The sequence below is a fragment of the Mytilus californianus genome, unplaced genomic scaffold, assembly GCF_021869535.1.
Source record: "Mytilus californianus isolate M0D057914Y unplaced genomic scaffold, xbMytCali1.0.p SCAF_41, whole genome shotgun sequence".
In the NCBI taxonomy this organism is placed as follows: Eukaryota; Metazoa; Mollusca; class Bivalvia; order Mytilida; family Mytilidae; genus Mytilus; species Mytilus californianus.
Window position 1 is genome coordinate 72,574 of NW_026262692.1, and position 21,830 is coordinate 94,403.

The 21,830-nt window shown below is 32.4% G+C and overlaps 1 protein-coding gene across 1 annotated transcript; it reads left to right on the forward strand.

Moving 5' to 3' along the window:
• Positions 1 to 533: 533 nt before the first annotated feature.
• LOC127699796 (ankyrin-1-like) lies at positions 534 to 18,664 on the forward strand. The gene is made up of 5 exons (XM_052203139.1): positions 534 to 667; positions 2,415 to 2,704; positions 4,007 to 4,236; positions 11,823 to 12,033; positions 14,583 to 18,664. The coding sequence occupies exons 2-5, from the start codon at positions 2,491 to 2,493 to the stop codon at positions 18,374 to 18,376; spliced, it is 4,449 nt and encodes a 1,482-aa protein (XP_052059099.1). The 5' UTR covers positions 534 to 667; positions 2,415 to 2,490; the 3' UTR covers positions 18,377 to 18,664.
• The last annotated feature ends 3,166 nt before the right edge of the window (positions 18,665 to 21,830 follow it).

Consider the following 21,830-nt stretch of genomic DNA (forward strand, 5'->3'; position numbering starts at 1 on the left):
CAAACCCATACTATCATATCAACGGACACATACTATCAGATCAACGAACCAATACTATTCAGATCAATAAACCCATACTATCCAGTCAACATTGGGTGTAAAGAACCCATGCTACTTGGATCAACGGAACCATACTTCTTAGAGCAACGGACCTATTTTTCTCAGATCATTGGATCCATATAACCCAAATAAACAGACAAATGCACACAACTGAGATCAACGAACCCATGTATGTCCGTGGTGTATGTTTACACCGTTTTGGCTTTTGAATCTCAATTATATTTAGATTATTATATTATGTCTGTTTTGGTTGCTTATCAAATTAGGTCAATATTTACGACACGATCGATCGATCGATCATTTAAGACTGTACTTCTTTGTTAGATGGACCTTTAAATATGGATTGTGTTCGTTCTCTGCTACTGTTAAAAGTTATTATTAGCCATGAAATCTAATGCGAAACGCGTTATTATAGACGACTGATAAACCTGTCAGACAAGTTTCTAAAATTAGAGTATTTCAACATAATAACTATGATATCACCTTAAAGAATATCCCGTATGTTGATATGACTCGTCTTGACGTCAGTCGGCCAAATAAATGTATTTAAATATGTAACTAAAGTAAAAGTTCTTTTCAACCAAGAAGACGTTTTCAATTTTTGAAGGTAAGTTTGATTAGTAATATTAAATATTTGTACATATAGTTCCTTATGCAGACATTAATTTAAGACATGATCTAATCTAGATATGTGTCTTAAAATTATATGACCGTTACGAGGAGAATCATATAGACACGTAAACACTGGCGGACATATGAGCCACACTTTGGCTGCAAACTTTGTCTTAAGTGCATTATTAAAATACTTCCCAAAACCTCTTTATTCCACCCTTTTAAAGATCTAGATATGCCATTTGTTGTTAGAGTGTACTTCCTGTTCTTCATATCCTTTTCCTTGTTATAAAAAACCCGAATCTATACTATTGGAGACTACAGTCAGTGATAATTTGCCAATAACTTTTTAAGTCATTACTTTACTTACTAATATGATCTAATTTATATTAAAAAAAAGTTGAAACCAATAGAATAATTTTTTTAAGCTGATACCATAGTTATTCTTTTAAAGTAATCTAATTTTAGAAAGTAGTCTGACATGTTTTCCAGTCGTAGTTGTTTCGTATTTGATTACATGTCTAATGATATCTTTAAAAGTAGCAGAGAACGATAAAATCCGTATTTAAAGGTCCATCTAACAAAGAAGTACACTTTTAAATGATCGAGTCACGTGTCGTATATAATTTCTTAATATAATATTTTTAAAAATATTATCAGACATTATGTTTATGTAATATGATTGGAACACATAAAATGATTACGCTTCTCGTTGAACAGTCGGCACTTCAAAGGAAGCACTGATTTTCATAATTTGGGTAGTTGGTAGACCTATAATCATCGTGATTTTACCCATTTTATGAGATGGCTGATTGGCAGGACTACAAGTAAGGGGCTGAACCTGTTCCATAAGTGGGCGAGTGAAATGAGTGAAAACAGTTCATAGAAAGTGGGGCGATTTTGTAGAAAAGTGGGCTGATTTGGTGTAGGGCGATTGTCATGCTTCATTTCTTGATAAAAACTTACTTATACTGCAGACGACATTTTGCTTAAAATTAAGTTTACGGTTTTCCGATTTTTTTTTCTCCCCATTTTATCGTAGAGTAAGCATGTACACAGAATTTTGTCTGCTCCATATAAATCATGTAAAGTAAAATTTTCTGCCTGATTGCAGAAAGTGATGTTTCATTTTAGGGAGATTCGCTTTTGCATCAAGCAGTGAGTCAAAGAGAACATAGATTTGTCGAGGTGTAAACTTGTCAGAACGAAATAACATGATAAGCCGTATTTAACTGTATTTGAATTGCACATGTGCTTTTATTTTCTATTCAATTGGTTATAATGCTACGCATACCTATACAAATGCATATATAAGACAAGTAAATTCAAACACACACTTTAAGTCTATTATCTAATTGCACTTCCCAACCACCGGTTTCACCACTCTGTGATATTGATATATGAAACAATGTAAACAAAGCCATAGGTAAAATTGAGAATGGAAATGGGGAATGTGTCAAAGAGACAACAACCCGACCATAGAACAGATATCAGCCGAAGGGTAACATGAGTTCACGATAGTCTGTAAGTAATCTTAAGTAAGAAGCTGATGTCTTATTTTTCAACTTCGTTGACTTTTTTTAATAGACTTCCTCCATATATGTGTTCAGTATTTTGGTCGTCCAATGGTAGACAAGGAGAACATAGTATCTCAAGTTTAGTGAATGTTTTTTACTAAAAAAAACGCTAAAAAACTTCTGGATATATCTTTTTCTTGTAAAGTGACATTTTTATTTTTTCAGGAATACATGGCCCATTAAGTAATAATGGTCATGATGATATAGGGTTTTCTTGGCCATAAGAAGCACTTCTGAAGCCATGGCACCCCTTTCTGAAGAAGAGGAAAATTATGTCCGCCTAGCATTGTTATTGAAAGGAGTGACACCTAGAGCAGTCCGTACTTATTTTGACAGAGAATTTCATCCTACATATCTACCCTCAACACTGAATAAAAACTACAACACTCTTTTGAACTTGAAATTAAAAAAAATCATAATTCAAGCTCAATGGAATCTTATGATTCTAAGAAATGGTACGTCTTTATGTTACTGTAGACATTTGAATTTTGATTTCATAAACATGAGATTCAAAACATTTGTTTGTTCTTGTCATGTCTAAAATAAAAACATTTCTGATAAATGATTGACTTCTTCAATAATTCTTTTATTACAAATTAATTTCACAAACTGTATGTGTTGATTAATTATGTTCATTCATTCCTCTATTGCCTAGATGTAGAAGGCAAGACATTGTTTATATGTTGCAATCATATAAATAGGACATAACACCGCCAGGGGTATTACTTAAAGTAACTTTTCAAAGGGGACGTCTTTCCGTCCTTTTGTCTGTGCGTCCGTCCATATGTCTTTCCAGCGGGTCTTTTTAGCGCATGCTTATGATACTTATATCATAGATTTATATTCGCAATGTCTTGGACAAGCTCGCAAATCGGTGCTGATAAAAAAAAATGTAAAAGAGTGATGCTCCTTCGAAATGTTAAGTATTTTGAAAATTACATTGTAAGCGCTCTCATCATGTGCAAAATATTTGCCAGATTATTTTGAAACTTATATCAAAAGTTTATTTCTTCAATGATGGAGAAGTTCGAAAATCAGTGCCTAGCGAATCTTTCTTAAAACAAGTTACGCCTCTTGGAAATATTGTTCTCATTTCATAGTTTGTACAATAATTTTGTCCATTTTGATAAACTGTTGGTTTATTGGCAAAAAGTTTAAAACCAAATTTTCTGGTATTTTAAGATGGAAAGGTCGACTCTGCCAATCATGCAATAATTCGCATGCCTTCCTGTTGGAACTGAATAATCATTTTATTCTCATGAAGTTAGAAAAAGGAACGCATAGCATTTTTTATTTTTTACTGATCGTGAAATGACGCTTGTAAAAACACCAAAACCTTAAACTTAGCATGCATATGACATGCATTGCACGTTTAAAGTAGCCGAGAAAAATGTTTGTCCTCATGATTTAGATAAAGGATGACAAAACGGAAGAGCACATATAATGTATTAAAGCTGAAGTACACAAGAATTATATACATGTTGATGTCTTTTAACAAAAAACGACCAACCAACATGCATCTTTTCTATAAAGATATGCAAACTAACAAATTAAACAACCCTTACCTTAAATGAACGAAGCTTTTAATATTTTAAGATGTAATGGTATAAACAAACTATTAACATTTCATTTTTGTCATTTTTAAAATAACATATTATCTGTAAATATTTATACTAAATATTGTAATACTCATAACACATTTTAACACTGATTGCACGACTATTAATGATACACTTCTCTTGTTTTTGATGTTACAGGGGTTCCGGATTCCAAAACATTCGATGTAACGTTGATGATATGTTTAATCAGACACTTGACATCTATTATTGCTCCGATCAATGGATTTGACAGTCTACCACTACCAGGAGAGAGCACACCTGGGTCTGATCTAGCCAGGATAAAATATTACAGGAATAAACTAGCTCATCATGATAGTAATAGAATAGACTCTGTTTATTTCAATACAGCATGGAGAGATATATCAGATGTAAGTATGTCTCATGTCTTTTTACCGATACTTGGATTTTTAATTCACATTGTCAGTGTAAAACTCAGGTTCCTTGAAATGAGAGTGAAGTTAGCAATTACATTTTCTTACCTAGTTGGCTAGTCCGGGATCTCTCTGACATCTGAAGCACTTTAGGACGGACGACGGCGTACCACGACGGCAGACACAAAGTGATGGCAAAATTTACACTTATCAAAACTGACAGGGTAAAATAATCTTTCGACTGTAAATTTTCAGAGAAGTCAGACAATCTATTTTGCAGTCAATAATCTTCAGATTTCACAGCTTTAAGCTTACATCTCAAAAACTAACAACCTTAGAACAAATTTGACATGCTTAAACTCGATCAGCAGGTAAAGGTCTATCTACGTTTAGAAGTTGCTGCCTCTCAAATGGTAACTGTTTGAAAATTTTTAAGATTTTGGTTTTTATCTTTAAAACTATATTAGAAAGAAATTGTAAACCGTAAAAATGACTAGAATGATAAAATCAACAAATGAGTCAGCAAGGATGATCAAGGATGTAGGGGTCTTATGATTTTCATTTTGTCCGTCTGTTTGTCTATCTGTCAGTCCGTTTGTCCATCCACAATTGTTTTAAAGCAACAACTTTAAAGGTTTAAGTAGGATATGTAGGAGTAATATAGAAAAGTTATTGTACATTATATGTTGAGTGCGTGTTATATCCTTTTGAAATTCATCTTTTATCGTTTTTGGTAAAAAAAACTAATTATTTTGTTAAAAAATCACAGAATTCAGAAACATCTTTTGTAGGCGCAAAAATTGATATACAATAAAAGCATAATGCATTCCAAAACAAGTAAAATAACAAAAATACCGAATTCCGATGAAAATTCTAAACGGAAAGTCCCTAAGCAAATAACAAAATCAAAAGCTCAAACACATCTAACAAACGAATAATAATTGTCATATTCCTGACTTGGTACAGGCATTTTCTTATATAGAAAGTTTTTGACTAAATCGGGTTTTATAGCTAGCTAAACCTCTCACTTGTATGACTGTCACATAAAATTCCATTATATAGACAACGATGTGTGAACAAAACAAACAGACATAATAGGTAAAAATGTCAAAATTAGGGGTACAGCAGTCAACATTGTGTTATAATCTTAATCGCTATAAAAACAAGCAAATATGTCAACAAAGATAAACAAAAAGGCAAATTGACAAAGCACATTAGCAAAAACGAAAGACAAGAATACAAAAATTACCCATAGATCAATAACACAATGACGGGATGTATAAGTACCGAGCCACGTCAAATGGATATTGCCAAACATAGACTAAACAGTAAAAGTAATAATTTACAAAGACAAATAAAAGAATACTATAACAAGTTATTAAGATGATAAATAACCTCATTACCTAGTTGATAAACGATAAAAGCTTGGTTTTTATTTTGTATTATAAATTCTGAGAATCATATTTCTTGCTAGGATCAAAATGAAAACACTACTGTTTGTTATTACATACGGAAGCGTATTTGGGCCATCCTTTTTTGTTCAAACTGTCGACTTTAATCTCAGTATTATCAACTTTATTCTAAGCATTTCCAGTTTTATCCTGGAATTATCAACACGACTCTTGGAATTATCAACATTAATCTTGGTAATATCAAAAACAATCTTGGAAATTCCTACTTTAAATCGCGGGCCACTATTTTTGCGACATCAAAGTATGCCTGAATCGACCTTGTGAAACTATCTGTTGCAATTTGTAAATACAGCTGTTTCTCAAAGAACGCCTCTTTTGGGGAGATATATTATATTCATAGATATGTAGTTTTGTTTACGTACTTGTTCCTAGACATGTTCTCTATGTTTCAGCTCATAGAGACATAACTTTGGAATGTCACCAGTATAAAAACATATGGTTGCGGTAAAAATTAAATTTTGTAGTAGACCAAAAGTGAAGGTAGGGGTGGTACAGAATTTTAGTACAAGTATAAACTCTAACAAGTTCGGAGCATATAAATGTTGAACAGTATGCCGTACAGCCCTATGTTTTCACCTTTCAACAAAATAGTAGTGCATATCAACGTTCCATTCTAGGATATTATTTTTTACCAAACTTCATAGTAAAAGTGGCAAAGGGAGTTCCTATTGGAAATTGCATTGTCTATATTTACAGAAATGCAACCTATAGAACCGAACAAAAGTCTTGAAAAATAACTATTTAAGGTCTTTAATGCGCTAAAGTTATGGTTTCAGGTTTTTTTTTGGAATGTAAATTTTTAGTAACATGCTGTATAATAACAGTTGAACGTCAAACACCTTAATCTGACAGATAAAGATCAATCTGTCGACAAAAAAAGTACCCGTATGTAAAATGTTCGCGCCCATAAATAGCGCCTCCTACATTGTTTACTTCGTCGTCTTTGATAACGATGTAATTTTAAAATATATATATATTTATATACCTTTATGCAAATTTTACGAAAATGGTAATATTCTAATTATGTCATAAAAAAGAAATTTTTGGTAAAAGTTAGCAAAATTGCCACGACAACATTTAGGTATAGGAAACGTAGTGCACAGAATTTGACAAGCTTAATACTGTAAATTCAAAAATATCGTGAGATTTTTATCAATGTAAATAATGCGACTTAGTCATAATCACAATAATAATAACTCGCATTCTGATTTGATACTATGAAATTTTTTTCTCTGAAATCGGAATAATGAATCTCTCATTTTTGTCCATTCTTCAAAAATTTCTGAATTTAAATTTCAAAAACCTGTAATGAGGCCTAAATATTTGCCAATATTCTATTTTTCTTGGCCACACACTACTAAATTACAGTTTTTATCAGTCAGGAGCCTTACCTAAATAGATAACCTTAGCTATATTTGGCACAACACTTTGGAATTTTGGGTCATCAAAGCTCTTCAACTTTCTACTTGTTTGGCTTTCTAACAATTTTGATCTGAGCGTCACTGATGAGTCTTATGTAGACGAAACGCGCGTCTGGCGTATTAAATTATAAGCCTGGTACCTGTGATAACTAATTAAACAAGTTATTTTTTAAAGTTACTTTTATGGGTGATTTTTGTTTTTTAAAATAATAAAAATACTCAATAGAGTTATTTCAAATTTCAATAAAAGCACGGACTAGATGCAGTGTTCATGACTTTTACATCATTTTATTACATAAAATAATGGATTTATTAAATTTCAGAGGAGTATAGAGATAAAAGGTTATTTTAAAAATAATGACAAAAATATTACTTGAATAAGTTATTTTATACATCTTTGAAAGATTTAGTCATACAAATTATTTAAGGAACATAGGGAATTGTTTTGGGTTACAAATTATAAATAGCTTCAAGTCTTAATTAAATCACAAGTGTCTATCTATTTATATCTGTCTACCTTCAAGATTTTCAAGGAAAATGATATTTTAACAGTCCCGAGAGACCAATTTTTGACCCTAAAGCGTCGGTATGAACGATAAGTGCGTCAGAAAGGCAATTAGTGTTTCGGGAGGATTAGTTTTTATATTTCATGTGAAAAATAACCAGATGACTGTAAAAATTTGTATGAAAGGACACCTATAAAAAAAATATTTAGAAAAATTACTTATATAAGTAATATTTAAAATAGCCTCGTTTTCAACATTACTTGTATAGGTAATTTTAAAAATTACTTGTTTAAGTAATGCCCCTGACTGTTAAAATTACATATAAAGAAATTGTGTAATTACATAAAATCGGCATGGCCAATCTGATCACATATTGTTATTTAAAGTTATTTGTTTACTTATTATGCCTTTTAATGTATTGGTATCTGCTATTTATCATTTGTTATGTTGTAAATATGTTTTAGTTGTTATAGCATATATAATGCTTTCTGCAATACAGTATTCAATGACAAAAATAATGTGAACTGCATTATATCATATTGCATTTCAACTTTTTGTTCAGTTTTCCTGTTCGTTGATTAGAATGTTTTTAATCCCCTTCTGGTTTTTTTTTGGGATGTTCAGATTTTTAATACCCCCCTTTTTTTCCTGGATCAGCTGAAAGGTTCTTGCTTTCCTCTGGTTTTGCTATTTATACATCAGGAAAAAAAGGCTACCAATAACGACCACTGATGGCACATAGCAATGATCCATCTCTTTGCAAATTATATAAACACAAAAATAGTTTGGTAACATACTTCATCATACTTGTTTTGTTTTAAAATATCAAGAGAATTATGCCTATACAAAATCTCTGTCAATAAGTAATTTTTCCACTCTTAACAGTAAAATCTTAAATGTGTATATTGATTGGCAAGCCTCGCATCTTGAAAAATAAAATGTCTCGAGGAGAGAAGAACTACTGTTTCACAATTGAAGCTGTGTTAGAATGTATAATATCACTCTTTGTTTTCCATATGATCAGCATACAAAGTGACAAAGAATCTATATGATATTCAGTCTAAAAAACTTTGTTAAATCTCATGACTGATGCAGAGTTTTCAGTGGACCAGAGTAAAAACTTTCTATTTTAGATACTTTTTTAATGTAGATTAATTTAATTAAAGTCTAAGTTATATAGTAAAATGAAATTAATATTAAAAAAACTGTTCAAAGAAGCTTCGTGTACAAACACTGAGTTTATTTTCATATGATTTCTAAGAATATTGCTACAAAGAAAGTGAAACACAGACTTTTATCATTCCATCGATGAAAATGGTGTTTAAGAATACAAAGCAATTTATAAGTTCCAAGTTTCAGAGGAAAGTAAGTTAGCTATAATGTTCTTTTTGGAAAGTTTTCCAAAACCTGTAATTACTTGAAAAAATGCCATATTCAACCATTCCGTGACTATTTGTATGTCACAAAAGTGAATGATCATGACATATGGAATAGTTATTTAAGAAATTGTCGAAATATAACTACAATCAATACTTTTACTCCAATTTACTGTTGTGTATTTGCAATTTCCCACGATGCGTGTATGGAGTTCTCTCCCCTTGATCTCACTCCGCCACGAATAAGCTGACACAATTGCGTGTCCAGTAAATTTGGGGACGATTATAACTAAAATCCTATCTAAAAAATAGTAATTCATATTTTATACCCCTCCATATGTTACCATACCTATTCAAGGAATAAATAGGAATTTTTCGTGGACATTTTCAGAAATAAATTGTCACTACACACGTCAATTAAGAATACTTTAACAACACTTTTTAGTAATAAATATAAAGAATAATGAAGCTTATATACTCAATTTTAGAACACTTTGAGTTTATTAATGTACAGGTAAAATTAAAACGATACGAGTAAAAAAAACCACGAGGCATGCACGTTTACCACAAAAAAAAAAAAAAAAAAAAAAAAAACTCTGACCTTTTGTGACGTGACTAATTACTTGGACATAGTAGTCATCAAATCGTTTGCCGTCCAACTGTAAATGATGCATTTATACCAAGTTACAAAAGTTGCAAAAAAAAAATATATGGTCTTGACACAAATTTACTATCATATAGGGGTCAAATATCATAGTCTAGGTCACAGTGACCTTGTTTTGGTAAGTGAAACAGTCTTCCATGATTCAAATAAAGGCAACAGTAGAATACCGCTGTTCAATAGTCATTAATCGATTAATCGAAAAACAAATTCTGGTCATGAACCTAAACCGAGGGAAACACATCAACTATATGAGGAAAACAACGGAACAACAGAAACACTGAACTACTACTACTACTACAAAAAAACGTCAAAATACATAGAAACGAATTATTTGATAGCAACTGCCATATTCCTAACTTGGTAACGGACATTTTGAGAAAAAAAATGGTGGGTTGAACCTGGTTTTATGGCTAGCTAAACCTCAACAATTATGCTCTCGGCAAGATATCTATATCATAGGAGCCAATGGTAAAATCAAGGTCGCAGTGCATTGATTATGGTCTGTAATACTTAAATTTCTTGTGAGGCATCCATAAACCATCTTTGATCAATTTAAGTTCTATGCTACACATGTTCACTATCACGGGGTCAAAAGTCAAAGTAAATGTCGCAATAGTCATAATGATTGTATATGGCAAACTTAATGTCCTTTCTGCATCCACATACTAAGTTTGATCAGCCAAAGGTCATCCGTACAAAAGTTACAAAAGACACTGGACAGAATTCAGACAAGGTGTTATCAAGATAGGGGTTAGAGGTCAAGGTCAAGTCACAGTGATCTGATTTTAGTTTGTAACACACATTCACCCCATGGTGCATCTGATTTTATACATTCCGGTCCTTTTTAGAATCTGATTAAACACGCACAAACTTTTTCGTAGTAAAACAAGTAATTATGTATACAGTAAACTGATGACGCTTGCAATATCATTTTTCTACAGTGTACCATAAAATTGGGGTCAGAATCCTAATTTGACATATAATTAAGAAAGATCACGACTAAATGCAGGTGTGTACTAAGTTTCGAGTTGATGTAACTTCAACTTCCTCGTATACGACCTTCACAATCCCTGACTGCAGCTGTAGCATTATCCCCTATCGTTACGTATTTGTATGGTCAGCATAGATTGGTCGCGTCATTACGTATCAGCACCTAGTATAAGTGAAACAAAATAGTTACCGTTATAGGGTTTCTTATGTATGTGTATTTTCAATGGGACATATCCACGAAATAAGTCTTACTGCAGGGGTAAATGACCGATATTCACCTCTAGTCCATAGTTTATTGTGTTTCTTTGTATACTTATTCTACTTATAATCATTTTCGCGGCTAAAACATTTGTAAAGCGTCAAAGAAAAATAGACGTGTATCTTAAGTCTTGTATAGCTTCACGTAGCCTTATATCGACGTTTTACATAGGGGTAACTTCCTATAAATGGATACGTGGTATAAAGTAAAACATTAAGGTTGATAATTCAAACATTAAAGTTGGAATTTCCAAGTTTAAGGTTGAAAATTCTAAGATTAAAGTTGGAATTTTCAAATTAAATGTTGATAATTCCAAGATTAAAGTTGATAACTCTAAGATAAAATTGGAATTTCCAAGTTAAATATTGAGAATTCCAAAATCAAAATTATAAATCCAAGATTAAAATGGGAAATTAATGTTGATAATTCCATGATTAAAGTAGACAATTTGAAAAAGATAAATAAATAAGTATTATTTTAAAACAGTATTACGCTTCCGTAATTATTTGCAATGCAGCAACATAAACAAAGGTCAAAAATACACTTTATAATGTAATTCAGTTTTTGTTGTTCGACTTCATATTGTACACACAATGTTCATGCTGTTATTTCTCATTTTCATAGCGGTTTTCAAACTTAGCAATCTTGATTGACATGCAAGCCTCAACTCACTTATAGTCTGTAGGTCAGTTTGGAGGTCATATTGTACACACAATTTTATTTCTCATGTATACAGCGGTTGCCTGGCAATCTTGATTGACAGATCAAGCCGCATTTAAATGTATTAGAATTGGTTATCATGGTTATTATTCGAAAACATGATAGAAAAAACCCTGTTTAAATAATTAAGGATATTATATACATTAAATTATTCAAACAGTGTATTCATTTCCAGGCTGTGGGTCGATTAGGAGGTCAAACATTGTATCAAGAGTGTCAAGAGTTAAAGGTGAAAATCTTAGATCAGTCGAATCACGAAATTATGTTGGAAATCAAAACAGCTCTCGAAGAGATAAAAGAATTGAAACAAACAACTGACAATTTGGAGACGGAACTCTCAAAAGTTAAAGAATGTTTAAAAGACACAATACCACCGAACATAAAAGGTATATTATACTTATTGATACAGGAACAAGTCGAAAATTTATTGAGGGTAATCATTTTTTATTTTTTTCAATTTTGTATGTATTTGTCAATGCTTAAATCCTTTCTTCATCTGTTTATCATATGTCAAAACAGATGTATGTCTAAAACATTCCCTGCTAATATGGAGTATGTGGAGGTGAGTTGATTTAAATGTTTATCACTTTCTGTCTATCGATGTTGCTTTTTACATTCATTATAACAAAACGTTTGCCTGAAATTGCATGGTCACCTGAAGTGGCAACGGTATAAGTGATCTTAATACAGTCCAGGTAAAAAGCTGGACAATTCTGAGGTATACCTTGTATGAGATGTTTTATGGTCTCATATTTTTGTCCTATTTTTGACATTTTTACCTATTATGTCTCTTTGTTGTCAATATAATGGAATTTTATGCGACTGTCATACAAGTGAGAGGTTTATCTAGCTATAAAACCAAGTTTAATCGACCATTTTCTACATAAGAAAATGTCTGTACCAAGTCAGGAATATGTCAGTTGTTATTCATTCGTTTGATGTGTTTGAACATTTGATTTTGCATTTTGATTAGGGACTTTCCGTTTTGAATTTTCCTCGGAGTGCGACATTTTAGTTATTTCACTTTATACTGTTCGTTCTTCTTGATCTAATGATTGTGGTTCAGTGACCTCAAAATAGACTTTAGTTTTCATTGTATTGTTGCAAAACATGAAGAATACTATCGTTTCACCCTTTTCCGTCTGTTCGTACGTCTGTCTGTCCGTATTTCTTAAAATGCGTTCGCCTCAACCAAATGTTATGAAACTTATAAGCAATGCTTATTACCACCAAGCATAGATCAAGTTTGAGTTTTGGTTATGTCACTTTCACCGTTCTCGTTAAATTAAAAAGAATCAAATGCCAAAAAATGATCTTTTAATAAGTAAGCATGCTTGAAATGTCTATTGACAACTTAGACAGGTGCCACATGTTGAGCAGGATTACAGTTCTGGAGCACATGAGATCACCACCGGTTTGGTTATGGTTTCTGTTGCTCGTTCTGTAGTTTTCTATTATATTTTTAGTGTACTGTTGTTGTTTTTTTTTTATCCTTTTCTTTTTGTTTTTTTTTGGCATGGCGTTGTCAGTTTGTTGATTGATTGATTGATTGGTGTTTAACACCACTTTCAACACAATTGTGCTATTTCGTGGCGGTAAGTTGTCATTGGTGGAGGATGCCTGAATTCCAGATTGAAACACTGACCTTCGGTAGGAAAACTACAGACAATGATGATAATTTCCAATTTTGTGTATTTTTAAGAAACTATAAAAGATAGAGAGGAACAGTTCAAAGCAAAAGTTTTCCGTACAATAAAATCAAGACTAGGAACATTTTCCCTAAATGAGTTTTTTTTTATTTTATTTTTTTTTTTATTTTGTCAAAACTTTAGTTGAAAGAAACAAACTTTAAAAAACCCATACATTTTCATCAAGATAAGATATACTAGACTTTAAATTGTTGCCCTTAGATTTAAACAATGTTTTAAGTTGATTTCATGTTTGCCTGTTATTTCGAATAATAATATAGATAGGTTAAAACTGTAAAGAGTAAACAAATATTCTAAATATAAGATCTACAAAACTTACCTATAATATGATATACTAGCTGTATACAGTCAACCCTGCTTTAAAGGCACCTCTTTATAGGTCAAGTCTTTTAATCGAAAACCTGTCTTGTCATCTTCTTCTTGTCCCACTGTAGAAGTAACTATTATGGGCCTTTATTCAGATGTCACCTCTCTTAGAAGATCGCTTTTCTTTGGTTCCAAGAGTCTTCTATATATATATTTGACTGTACAAGTGATTACACATCACTGTACTAAAAGTAAAATGAATACCATACCACATCTGACAATTTTTTTTACGATATTGTGAGCCTCTTGTTTCTCTTGAATTATAGTATATGGTACAATACATTATGATTGTTTGAAATGTATTGTCATGACCTTTATGTTACCTTGACCTAAGGGGTCAAAAAGTTGATTCTTGAGTACATGTCCTTCTCTGTTTTAATTTTTGTTTATATCTTATATACTAGTTCTCCATCTCAAGATATAACAAGAAAGATAGCTTATGACCTTGACCTTTTCAACTCAATGTTAAACAATTAATTTAAGAAACTTCAGAACCATATATTTTCATGTAAATTAATTTTACAATTACCTATTTCATAGAACTGTTTGATGGTTAATCTATTAAATTATTGTCATACACATGATATATTTTGATGATTAAGACTTTATGAAAACAAGCAAAGTGGTACGGTGACTAATGAGACTACCCACTAAAGGACCATTACATAGATAATTAAAGATCACCATCTAGCCTTCAAAAATATACAGTAAAGTAACATGAGTAAGGTATATAAGTACTGAAATGACAAAATGTGGCACATTTAATCCACTTGTTCATGTCTGTTCTAGATAATAATGTATCATTTATATCAATAGTCAATTTAATAAATTTTAATTAGTTAAACATCACTGTTTTTTAGATCAGTTTAAAAAACAAATAGAAGACTGGGAAACAAAAGATAAAATGTTTGTGCCTACGAGAGCCAGTGATTATATCGTTGAATGTTTACAGGACAACAGTTGTGTGACTTTAACTGCTCCATCAGGAGTTGGGAAATCATTTTACAGTAGACACACAGCACTAGTTCTACAGAAAGAAGGATTCAAAATAATACCGGTGTACTCTCCAACAGACATTAGAGATTATTATCAGTCAGGCAAGAAGACAGTCTTCATTGTAGATGATATTTGTGGAAATTTCACTGCCAACCAACAACAGATTGAGAACTGGAAACAACTGTTACCTGTGATTAACACAATTATTGCAGACAAATGTTGTAAGATTATTGTATCATGGAGGTTACAAGTTTATAAAGATGAAAAGTTTAATTTATTATCACCTTTTAAATCCTGTGAATGTAATTTAGTATCAGATAAGTTATGTCTTACGTCTTCGGAGAAAACAAATATAGCAAAAAAATATATTGGTACAAGCATGAATGATATTGATGACGTATCTTATAACAGAGATTTTTTCCCACTCTTATGTTCTTTATATCATGACAAAAAACATTTAGGCGTCAAAGAATTTTTCAAAAATCCATTCGATGTATATCAAAGTGAGCTAGACAAGTTAAGTGAGCATGGTGATGAAGGAAACTATAAGATATGTAGTCTTGCTTTATGTGTTCTCTTTAATAATCAGCTAGAAGAAAAGTGGTTCCAAGGTAAAGTGACAGACGGACAGCGACAAATTATAGAAGACACATGCAATGCTTGTGAAATCAACAGATATACATCAAAGGCAAAACTACAGAAAGCACTTGATACTCTAGATGGTACATTTGTTTGTAAACAGAATGGTATTTATAGTACTGTACATGATAAGTTGTTTGACTTCCTTGCTCATTACTTTGGTCAGAAAATGATTGAATGTTTATTAGACCATGCTGATATTCATTTAGTGCATGGACGTTTTATTTCGCAGACATCACAAGATGACATGAAGAATAACATAGACTTCGTTATTGAAATACCACATGATCATTTAGAATCATATTTGATACGATTTATAAAGGACTGGTTAGCAGGAAATGTGTCTGTTGTATTCAGTAACAATAATTTGAAAGTACCATCATTCAGAGAACATTTATTACAGTTCTTGAATCAACTAGACATACTCCAGCAAGTAACATTGGCTAATACAAAGGATACAGTGATACCAAAGGCGAACCCTGCATCAGGTAATACACCACTGATAGCGACTTGTTATTATGGTCATACAAATTTAGTACAGTGGATATTAAATTATGCTGTGGATGTGAATCAGTGTAGAGATAATGGGACTACTGGATTGGTGATGGCAAGTCAGGAAGGACATACTCATATAGTAAAGTTACTGTTAGAGAAAGATCCTAATGTTGATGTATGTGACAAGGATGAATTGAGTCCTCTGAGACAGGCAATTCAGGAAAGACATATTGATATAGTAAAGTTACTGATAGAGAGCAATTCTAATGTTGATCTATGTGACAATACTGGGTGTAGTCCTCTGCTTTTGGCCAGTCATGAAGGACATACTGAAATAGTAAAGTTACTGTTAGAGAAGAATCCTAATGTTAATTTATGTGACAAGAACGGCTGTAGTCCTTTGTACATGGCAAGCAAGAACAGACACACTGATATAGTAAAGTTACTGTTAGAGAAGGATCCTAATTTGAATCAAAGTGACATTGAGGACTGTAGTCCTCTAAACTTGGCAAGTGAGAAAGGATATACTGATATAGTAAAGTTACTGTTAGAGAGAAGTCGCAAGGTTGATCTATGTAACAATCGTTGCTGTAGTCCTCTATACATGGCAAGTCAAAATGGACATACTGATATAGTAAAGTTACTGTTAGGGAAGGATTCTAATGTTAATTTATGTCAAAATAATGGCAGTAGTCCTCTGTACATTGCAAGTCAACAAGGACATACTCAAATAGTAAAGTTACTCTTAGAGAAGGACCCTAATGTTGATTTATATGATAATGAGGGCAGTACTGCTCTGAACAGGGCAAGTCGTAAAGGATATACTGATATAGTAAGGTTCCTGATAGAGAGCAATTCTAATGTTGATCTATGTGACAATTTTGGCTGTAGTCCTCTGTTCTTGGCCAGTCATGACGGACATACTGAAATAGTAAAGTTACTGTTAGAGAAGGATCCAAATGTTAATCTTTCTCACAACAATGGCTGTAGTCCACTGTACATGGCAAGTCGGAATGGACATACTGAAATAGTTAAGTTACTGTTACAGAAAGATCCTGATGTTGATCTTTGTGACAAGGATGGATGTAGTCCTCTGTACTTTGCAAGTCGGAATGGACAGGCTGATATAGTTAAGTTACTGTTAGAGAAGGATCCTAATGTTGATCTATGTAACAAAAATTGCTGTAGTCCTCTGTACATGGCAAGTTATAAAGGACATACTGAAATAGTAAAGTTACTGTTACAGAAAGATCCTAATGTTGATCTATGTGACAAGGATGACTGTAGTCCTCTGTACTTTGCAAGTAAAAATGGACATACTGATATAGTAAAATTACTGTTAGACAAGGATCCTAATATACATATATGTGACAATAATTGCTGTAGTCCTCTGTTGATGGCAAGTCAGAATGGACATACTAATATAGTGAAGTTACTGTTAGCTAAGGATCATAATGTTGATCTATGTAACACTTTTTGCTGTAGTCCTCTGTACATGGCAAGTTATAAAGGAAATACTGAAATAGTAAAGTTACTGTTACAGAGAGATCCTAATGTTGATCTTTGTGACAAGGACGGCTGTAGTCCTCTGTATTTTGCAAGTAAAAATGGACATACTGATATAGTAAAACTACTGTTAGAGAAGGATCCTAATATACATCTATGTGACAATAATTGCTGTAGTCCTCTGTTGATGGCAAGTCAGAATGGACATTATGATACAGTAAAGTTACTGTTAGAGAATAATCCTAATGTTGATCTATGTGACAATAATAGCTGCAGTCCACTGAGACAGGCAATTCAGAATGGACATACTGATATAGTAAAGCTATTGTTAGAGAAGGATTCGAATGTTGATATATGTGACAAGTATGGCTATACACCACTGATGAAGTCATGTACTGGTAACCACACCAGTATAGTTCAGCTATTAATGAAACACAAACCAGACATTAATGCCCAATCATTTGATGGTGGTAATGCTTTATATTTTAGTGCCCTGCATGGAAACATAAAAATTACACAGTTACTATTAGAGAACAATGCTGACTGTAATATGCGTATCAATAGTAAACAGTCATCAACATATACAATTACTAACAATACAGAGTACACGTTAGATAAAGCAAAGCAAGAGTTGTTTGATAGCCTGGTAAAGAATACATCATCACATGTAACAGCCTATATCAGAAAGAATTCAGTAGAGTATGCTTACGATATAGTATCTGGTTCTTCTCCATTACACATTGCATGCTTTATCGGTAGAACAGATGTAGTCCATAATCTCCTGGACCACAACGCTAACATTAACATAACAAAAGAAGATGGCACCACACCATTATTTTATGCATGTGAAGTAGGACATCAGGATATTGTACGTTTATTGTTAGATAAAGGAGCAGACACACAGATATGTAGAATAGATACGAAATCCCCTTTAGACATTGCAAAAGATAATGAACATACATCTATAGTAGTGATTGTAACAGAACACATGAAGAAGGAGAAACAATTACCTCTTTAAGTCTTGTTCTTTTGTAAGTGGTTTGTTGCTTAATAACTAAAATGTATGCTCCATGGTCTTAAGTTTACACCGGTGCGTTCTATTTTGTTTTAAATAAGTTATTCTTTCCTGTATGTTCTTTTTTGACCGGGCCCGATTAGGTAGCTTAACATCTTACAAGGTCTTTGTTTGAACTATGATAATTGATTTATTGGTCTAAAGCTGTTAAAATTACCTTATTGCTACAGCTTTCACCAATAATGTACCCTGGTATAAAAATACATGTATCTTTAAGAACCAGGTGTCTGTAAGATATTATTATTTTCAGTCAATTAAATTGTGCCCTGTTTCTACCAAACCAGCGCAAATTTTAACAATTTGATTTATTTTCCAGCGCGGATGACGCCACATTGTACCAAGTTCTTTATAATATTTAAGTTTGCGAATAGCATGTTCGACATTTACTTGTCATTATTGGATAACGGTTTTTATCCCCTTATATAAACAAGATTCTCTATGAAATCAAGTTGAAGTACGTGTCGTCTTTCTGGCATCGAGTTGAATTGTTGTACTTCATTTTGTTGGCTCAGGAAACCGCTGCGTAAAAGCCGTATGTGGTTTTGGTTGTCAATCAAAATCTGGGTGCGAATACAGTGCATATGTCTATATACAGAATAAAACTTTTCCTGTGGCTCATTTTGTTTGCGATAAATTGCATGATATGTACCGTCTACAGTCGGCACTGCGTTTGGCAGTCCTGGCCATCAGCCTTGCAAGGACAACCACTCGTTATGCGAACCCCAATCCAATTTAAAAATATCTCCCACAACAACGGTACTATACCATAAATTGTATGTAACATAATAAATGAAGAAACATCAAACACCAAATAAAATAAAATCGAATAACACGAATACAATTATGTTCTTAGCCACAAGATTACCATCACAAGGCGATTTCTGGGAGACCAGTTGCATATGACCGCATAAGCCAGCAAGTGCCAAAGATTTTAAAGGCTTTTGGTATTGACTCAGAGTCTGATTTTGATTCGAATTAAAATAAACAGATTATCCTAGTATATGACTCATTTATTTTTGTTAATATATTGCTATGCCATAAAAAAAAAAGCTATAATTTTAATACAGATGTTGTAATTCATGACATTTAGTTTGAGTCCGTTTCTCTGAACTGCAAAACATTATCGTCGAGTGAGGTAGCGTTGGTGGATGTAGGGGTGTGTTCCGGGGGTTGTAACTCCCCTTTGTCTTCCGATTTTATTTGATTTTTAATTATGTGATCGTATCATGGTGTTCCGGGTTTTGGAACTGCCTCCCCCTCCTTTTCAAATTGGATGGATCCGCGCCTGTGTAGCAGTGTTAAAACGTTATTATTGTACGGAGTAAATCAATAATTAATTATACTCTTTTGAGATGGTCCCTAATTTGAATGTCTCAACTATAGACTCTCGACTCTCAATTGTCAACAATAGTTATTTATCTAACATGTCTATTACAAATACAAATATATTATAATATAAACATATATAATTGCAAATAATTTAAATTGTATTTACAAAGTCTATCCAAATTATTTTTGCAAAGAATTCCGTTCAAGTCGGTACTAGGGGCCGTCTTAAACTTGCAATTAGGTGAGAGTTTTTTTTCCACTTCGTGTTGAAGACCTCACTGTGACTTTGCAATAAAAGCGCTGTTCCTTTGCTTTTTATGTGTTTTATTTTTGTTGTGCATGTACTGATTTTGTGTCATGGATATATACCCCATATCCTTTTGTTTTTCTATTATAATGTTATGATTATTGAATTGTAAATATGTATTCATCATTGGTTTTTTGTAAATGGTTTAATCGATGTTGTAATAATTATCTTTTATATAGTAAGTGTTTAAGATTTATAGAATAGGAGAACTATTTATATTGATATGTTTAAAGCTTTACTGAACATATTTTACTGATATATACGTGTGTACCTATTTTAAATTAAACCTCTGTGTCCATGTATAGGCCTTTACAAAATTATCATATGCATTTGTATTAGCTTAATTCTTTGCTGAATGATCAGTTAATTTGTTTGTTATTCTTTTTAAGATGGCAGCATTAACCCTTTTGAAAATATGATACTATACAATTATGATTTCCTATTGTCCCTGTCAGAAGGGACGAAATATCAAAATTGGGGGTTTATAGCAAACTACATATTGTTGACATGACAGCCTTTGTAATTTTGGAGTATTACCCACGTAGAACAAATTTTCAAAAAGACATGTTTTAATAACTGAGAGCAATTCCTCTTAAGGCAGTTATTTTTCATTGTGACAGCTACGACGGTTTTTGAAAATCCTCTCTGAAGGGAATTATTTTTCTTTGTGATAACTACGACAATTTTTAAGAATCCCTCTGTAGGAAATGAGTTTTCATTGTGACGGCTGACCCTGATTTTGGAAATCCCCCGTTAGGAAATTAATTTTAAACATCACGGCCTTTATACAAAAACAATGTTCAGAGTTCATGTGATCATTTCAAACTCTGAAGTTAATTGTTTAATTACAGTTTTCACCATTTGCAAAACTCATCAGATGCTGTCATTTTTGGTTGATTTATTAGTTTGCTAAAAAGGACCATTTGAGATAGTATCATCTTCGGTTGACCAATTAATTTGTTAAGAGGGCAGATTCAGATAGTGTCATCTTTGGTTACTTTATCATTTTTAAAACGGACAATTTCAGATAGTGTAATCTGTGTTGGTATATGTTTACAAATAGGTAATCAACCAAATATGACACCGTCTAAATCAAGATTCATTATTCAATTGTTAAAAGGACCATTTCAGAAAGTGTCAGCTTTTTTGATTAATTAATTTGTTTAAGTGACAATTTCAGATAGTGTCATCTTTGGTTGATTTAATAATTTGTTAAAAGGATCTTGGCAGATAGTGTCCTGTTGGTTGATTCATTAAATTGTTAAAAAAAATAGTGTCATCTTTGGATAAGGTGTATTTGCACAATATGTTTTGAAAATGCCTGGCAACTTGGGAGGTAGCTTTCATCATTTGTCTGATCTAACGATGTACCAGCCTTTGCAGTTAATTAACACGATAGTAAGTGCATCAAAACTTAACTCGGCTTTTAACATGATCTATAGAATTTCAATTTCCAGACAAAATATTGAGCAATGATGATTCACATTTTTATAAAACTTATTTTGATAATGACCAGTAGAAGAGAGAAAACCGGTGACACATGTGGAGCAGGATCTGCTTACCCTTCCGGAGCTCCTGAGATCACCGACAGGTTTTTGTGGGGTTCGTGTTTCTTGAGTTTTCAATGTTGTGTTTTGTGTACTATTGTTTGTCTGTTGGTCTTTTTCTTTTTTAGCCATGGCGTTGTCAGTTTATTTTCGACTTATGAGTTTAAATGTCCCTCTAGTATCTTTCGCCTCTCTCTCTTAAAGTTTTTGAAGT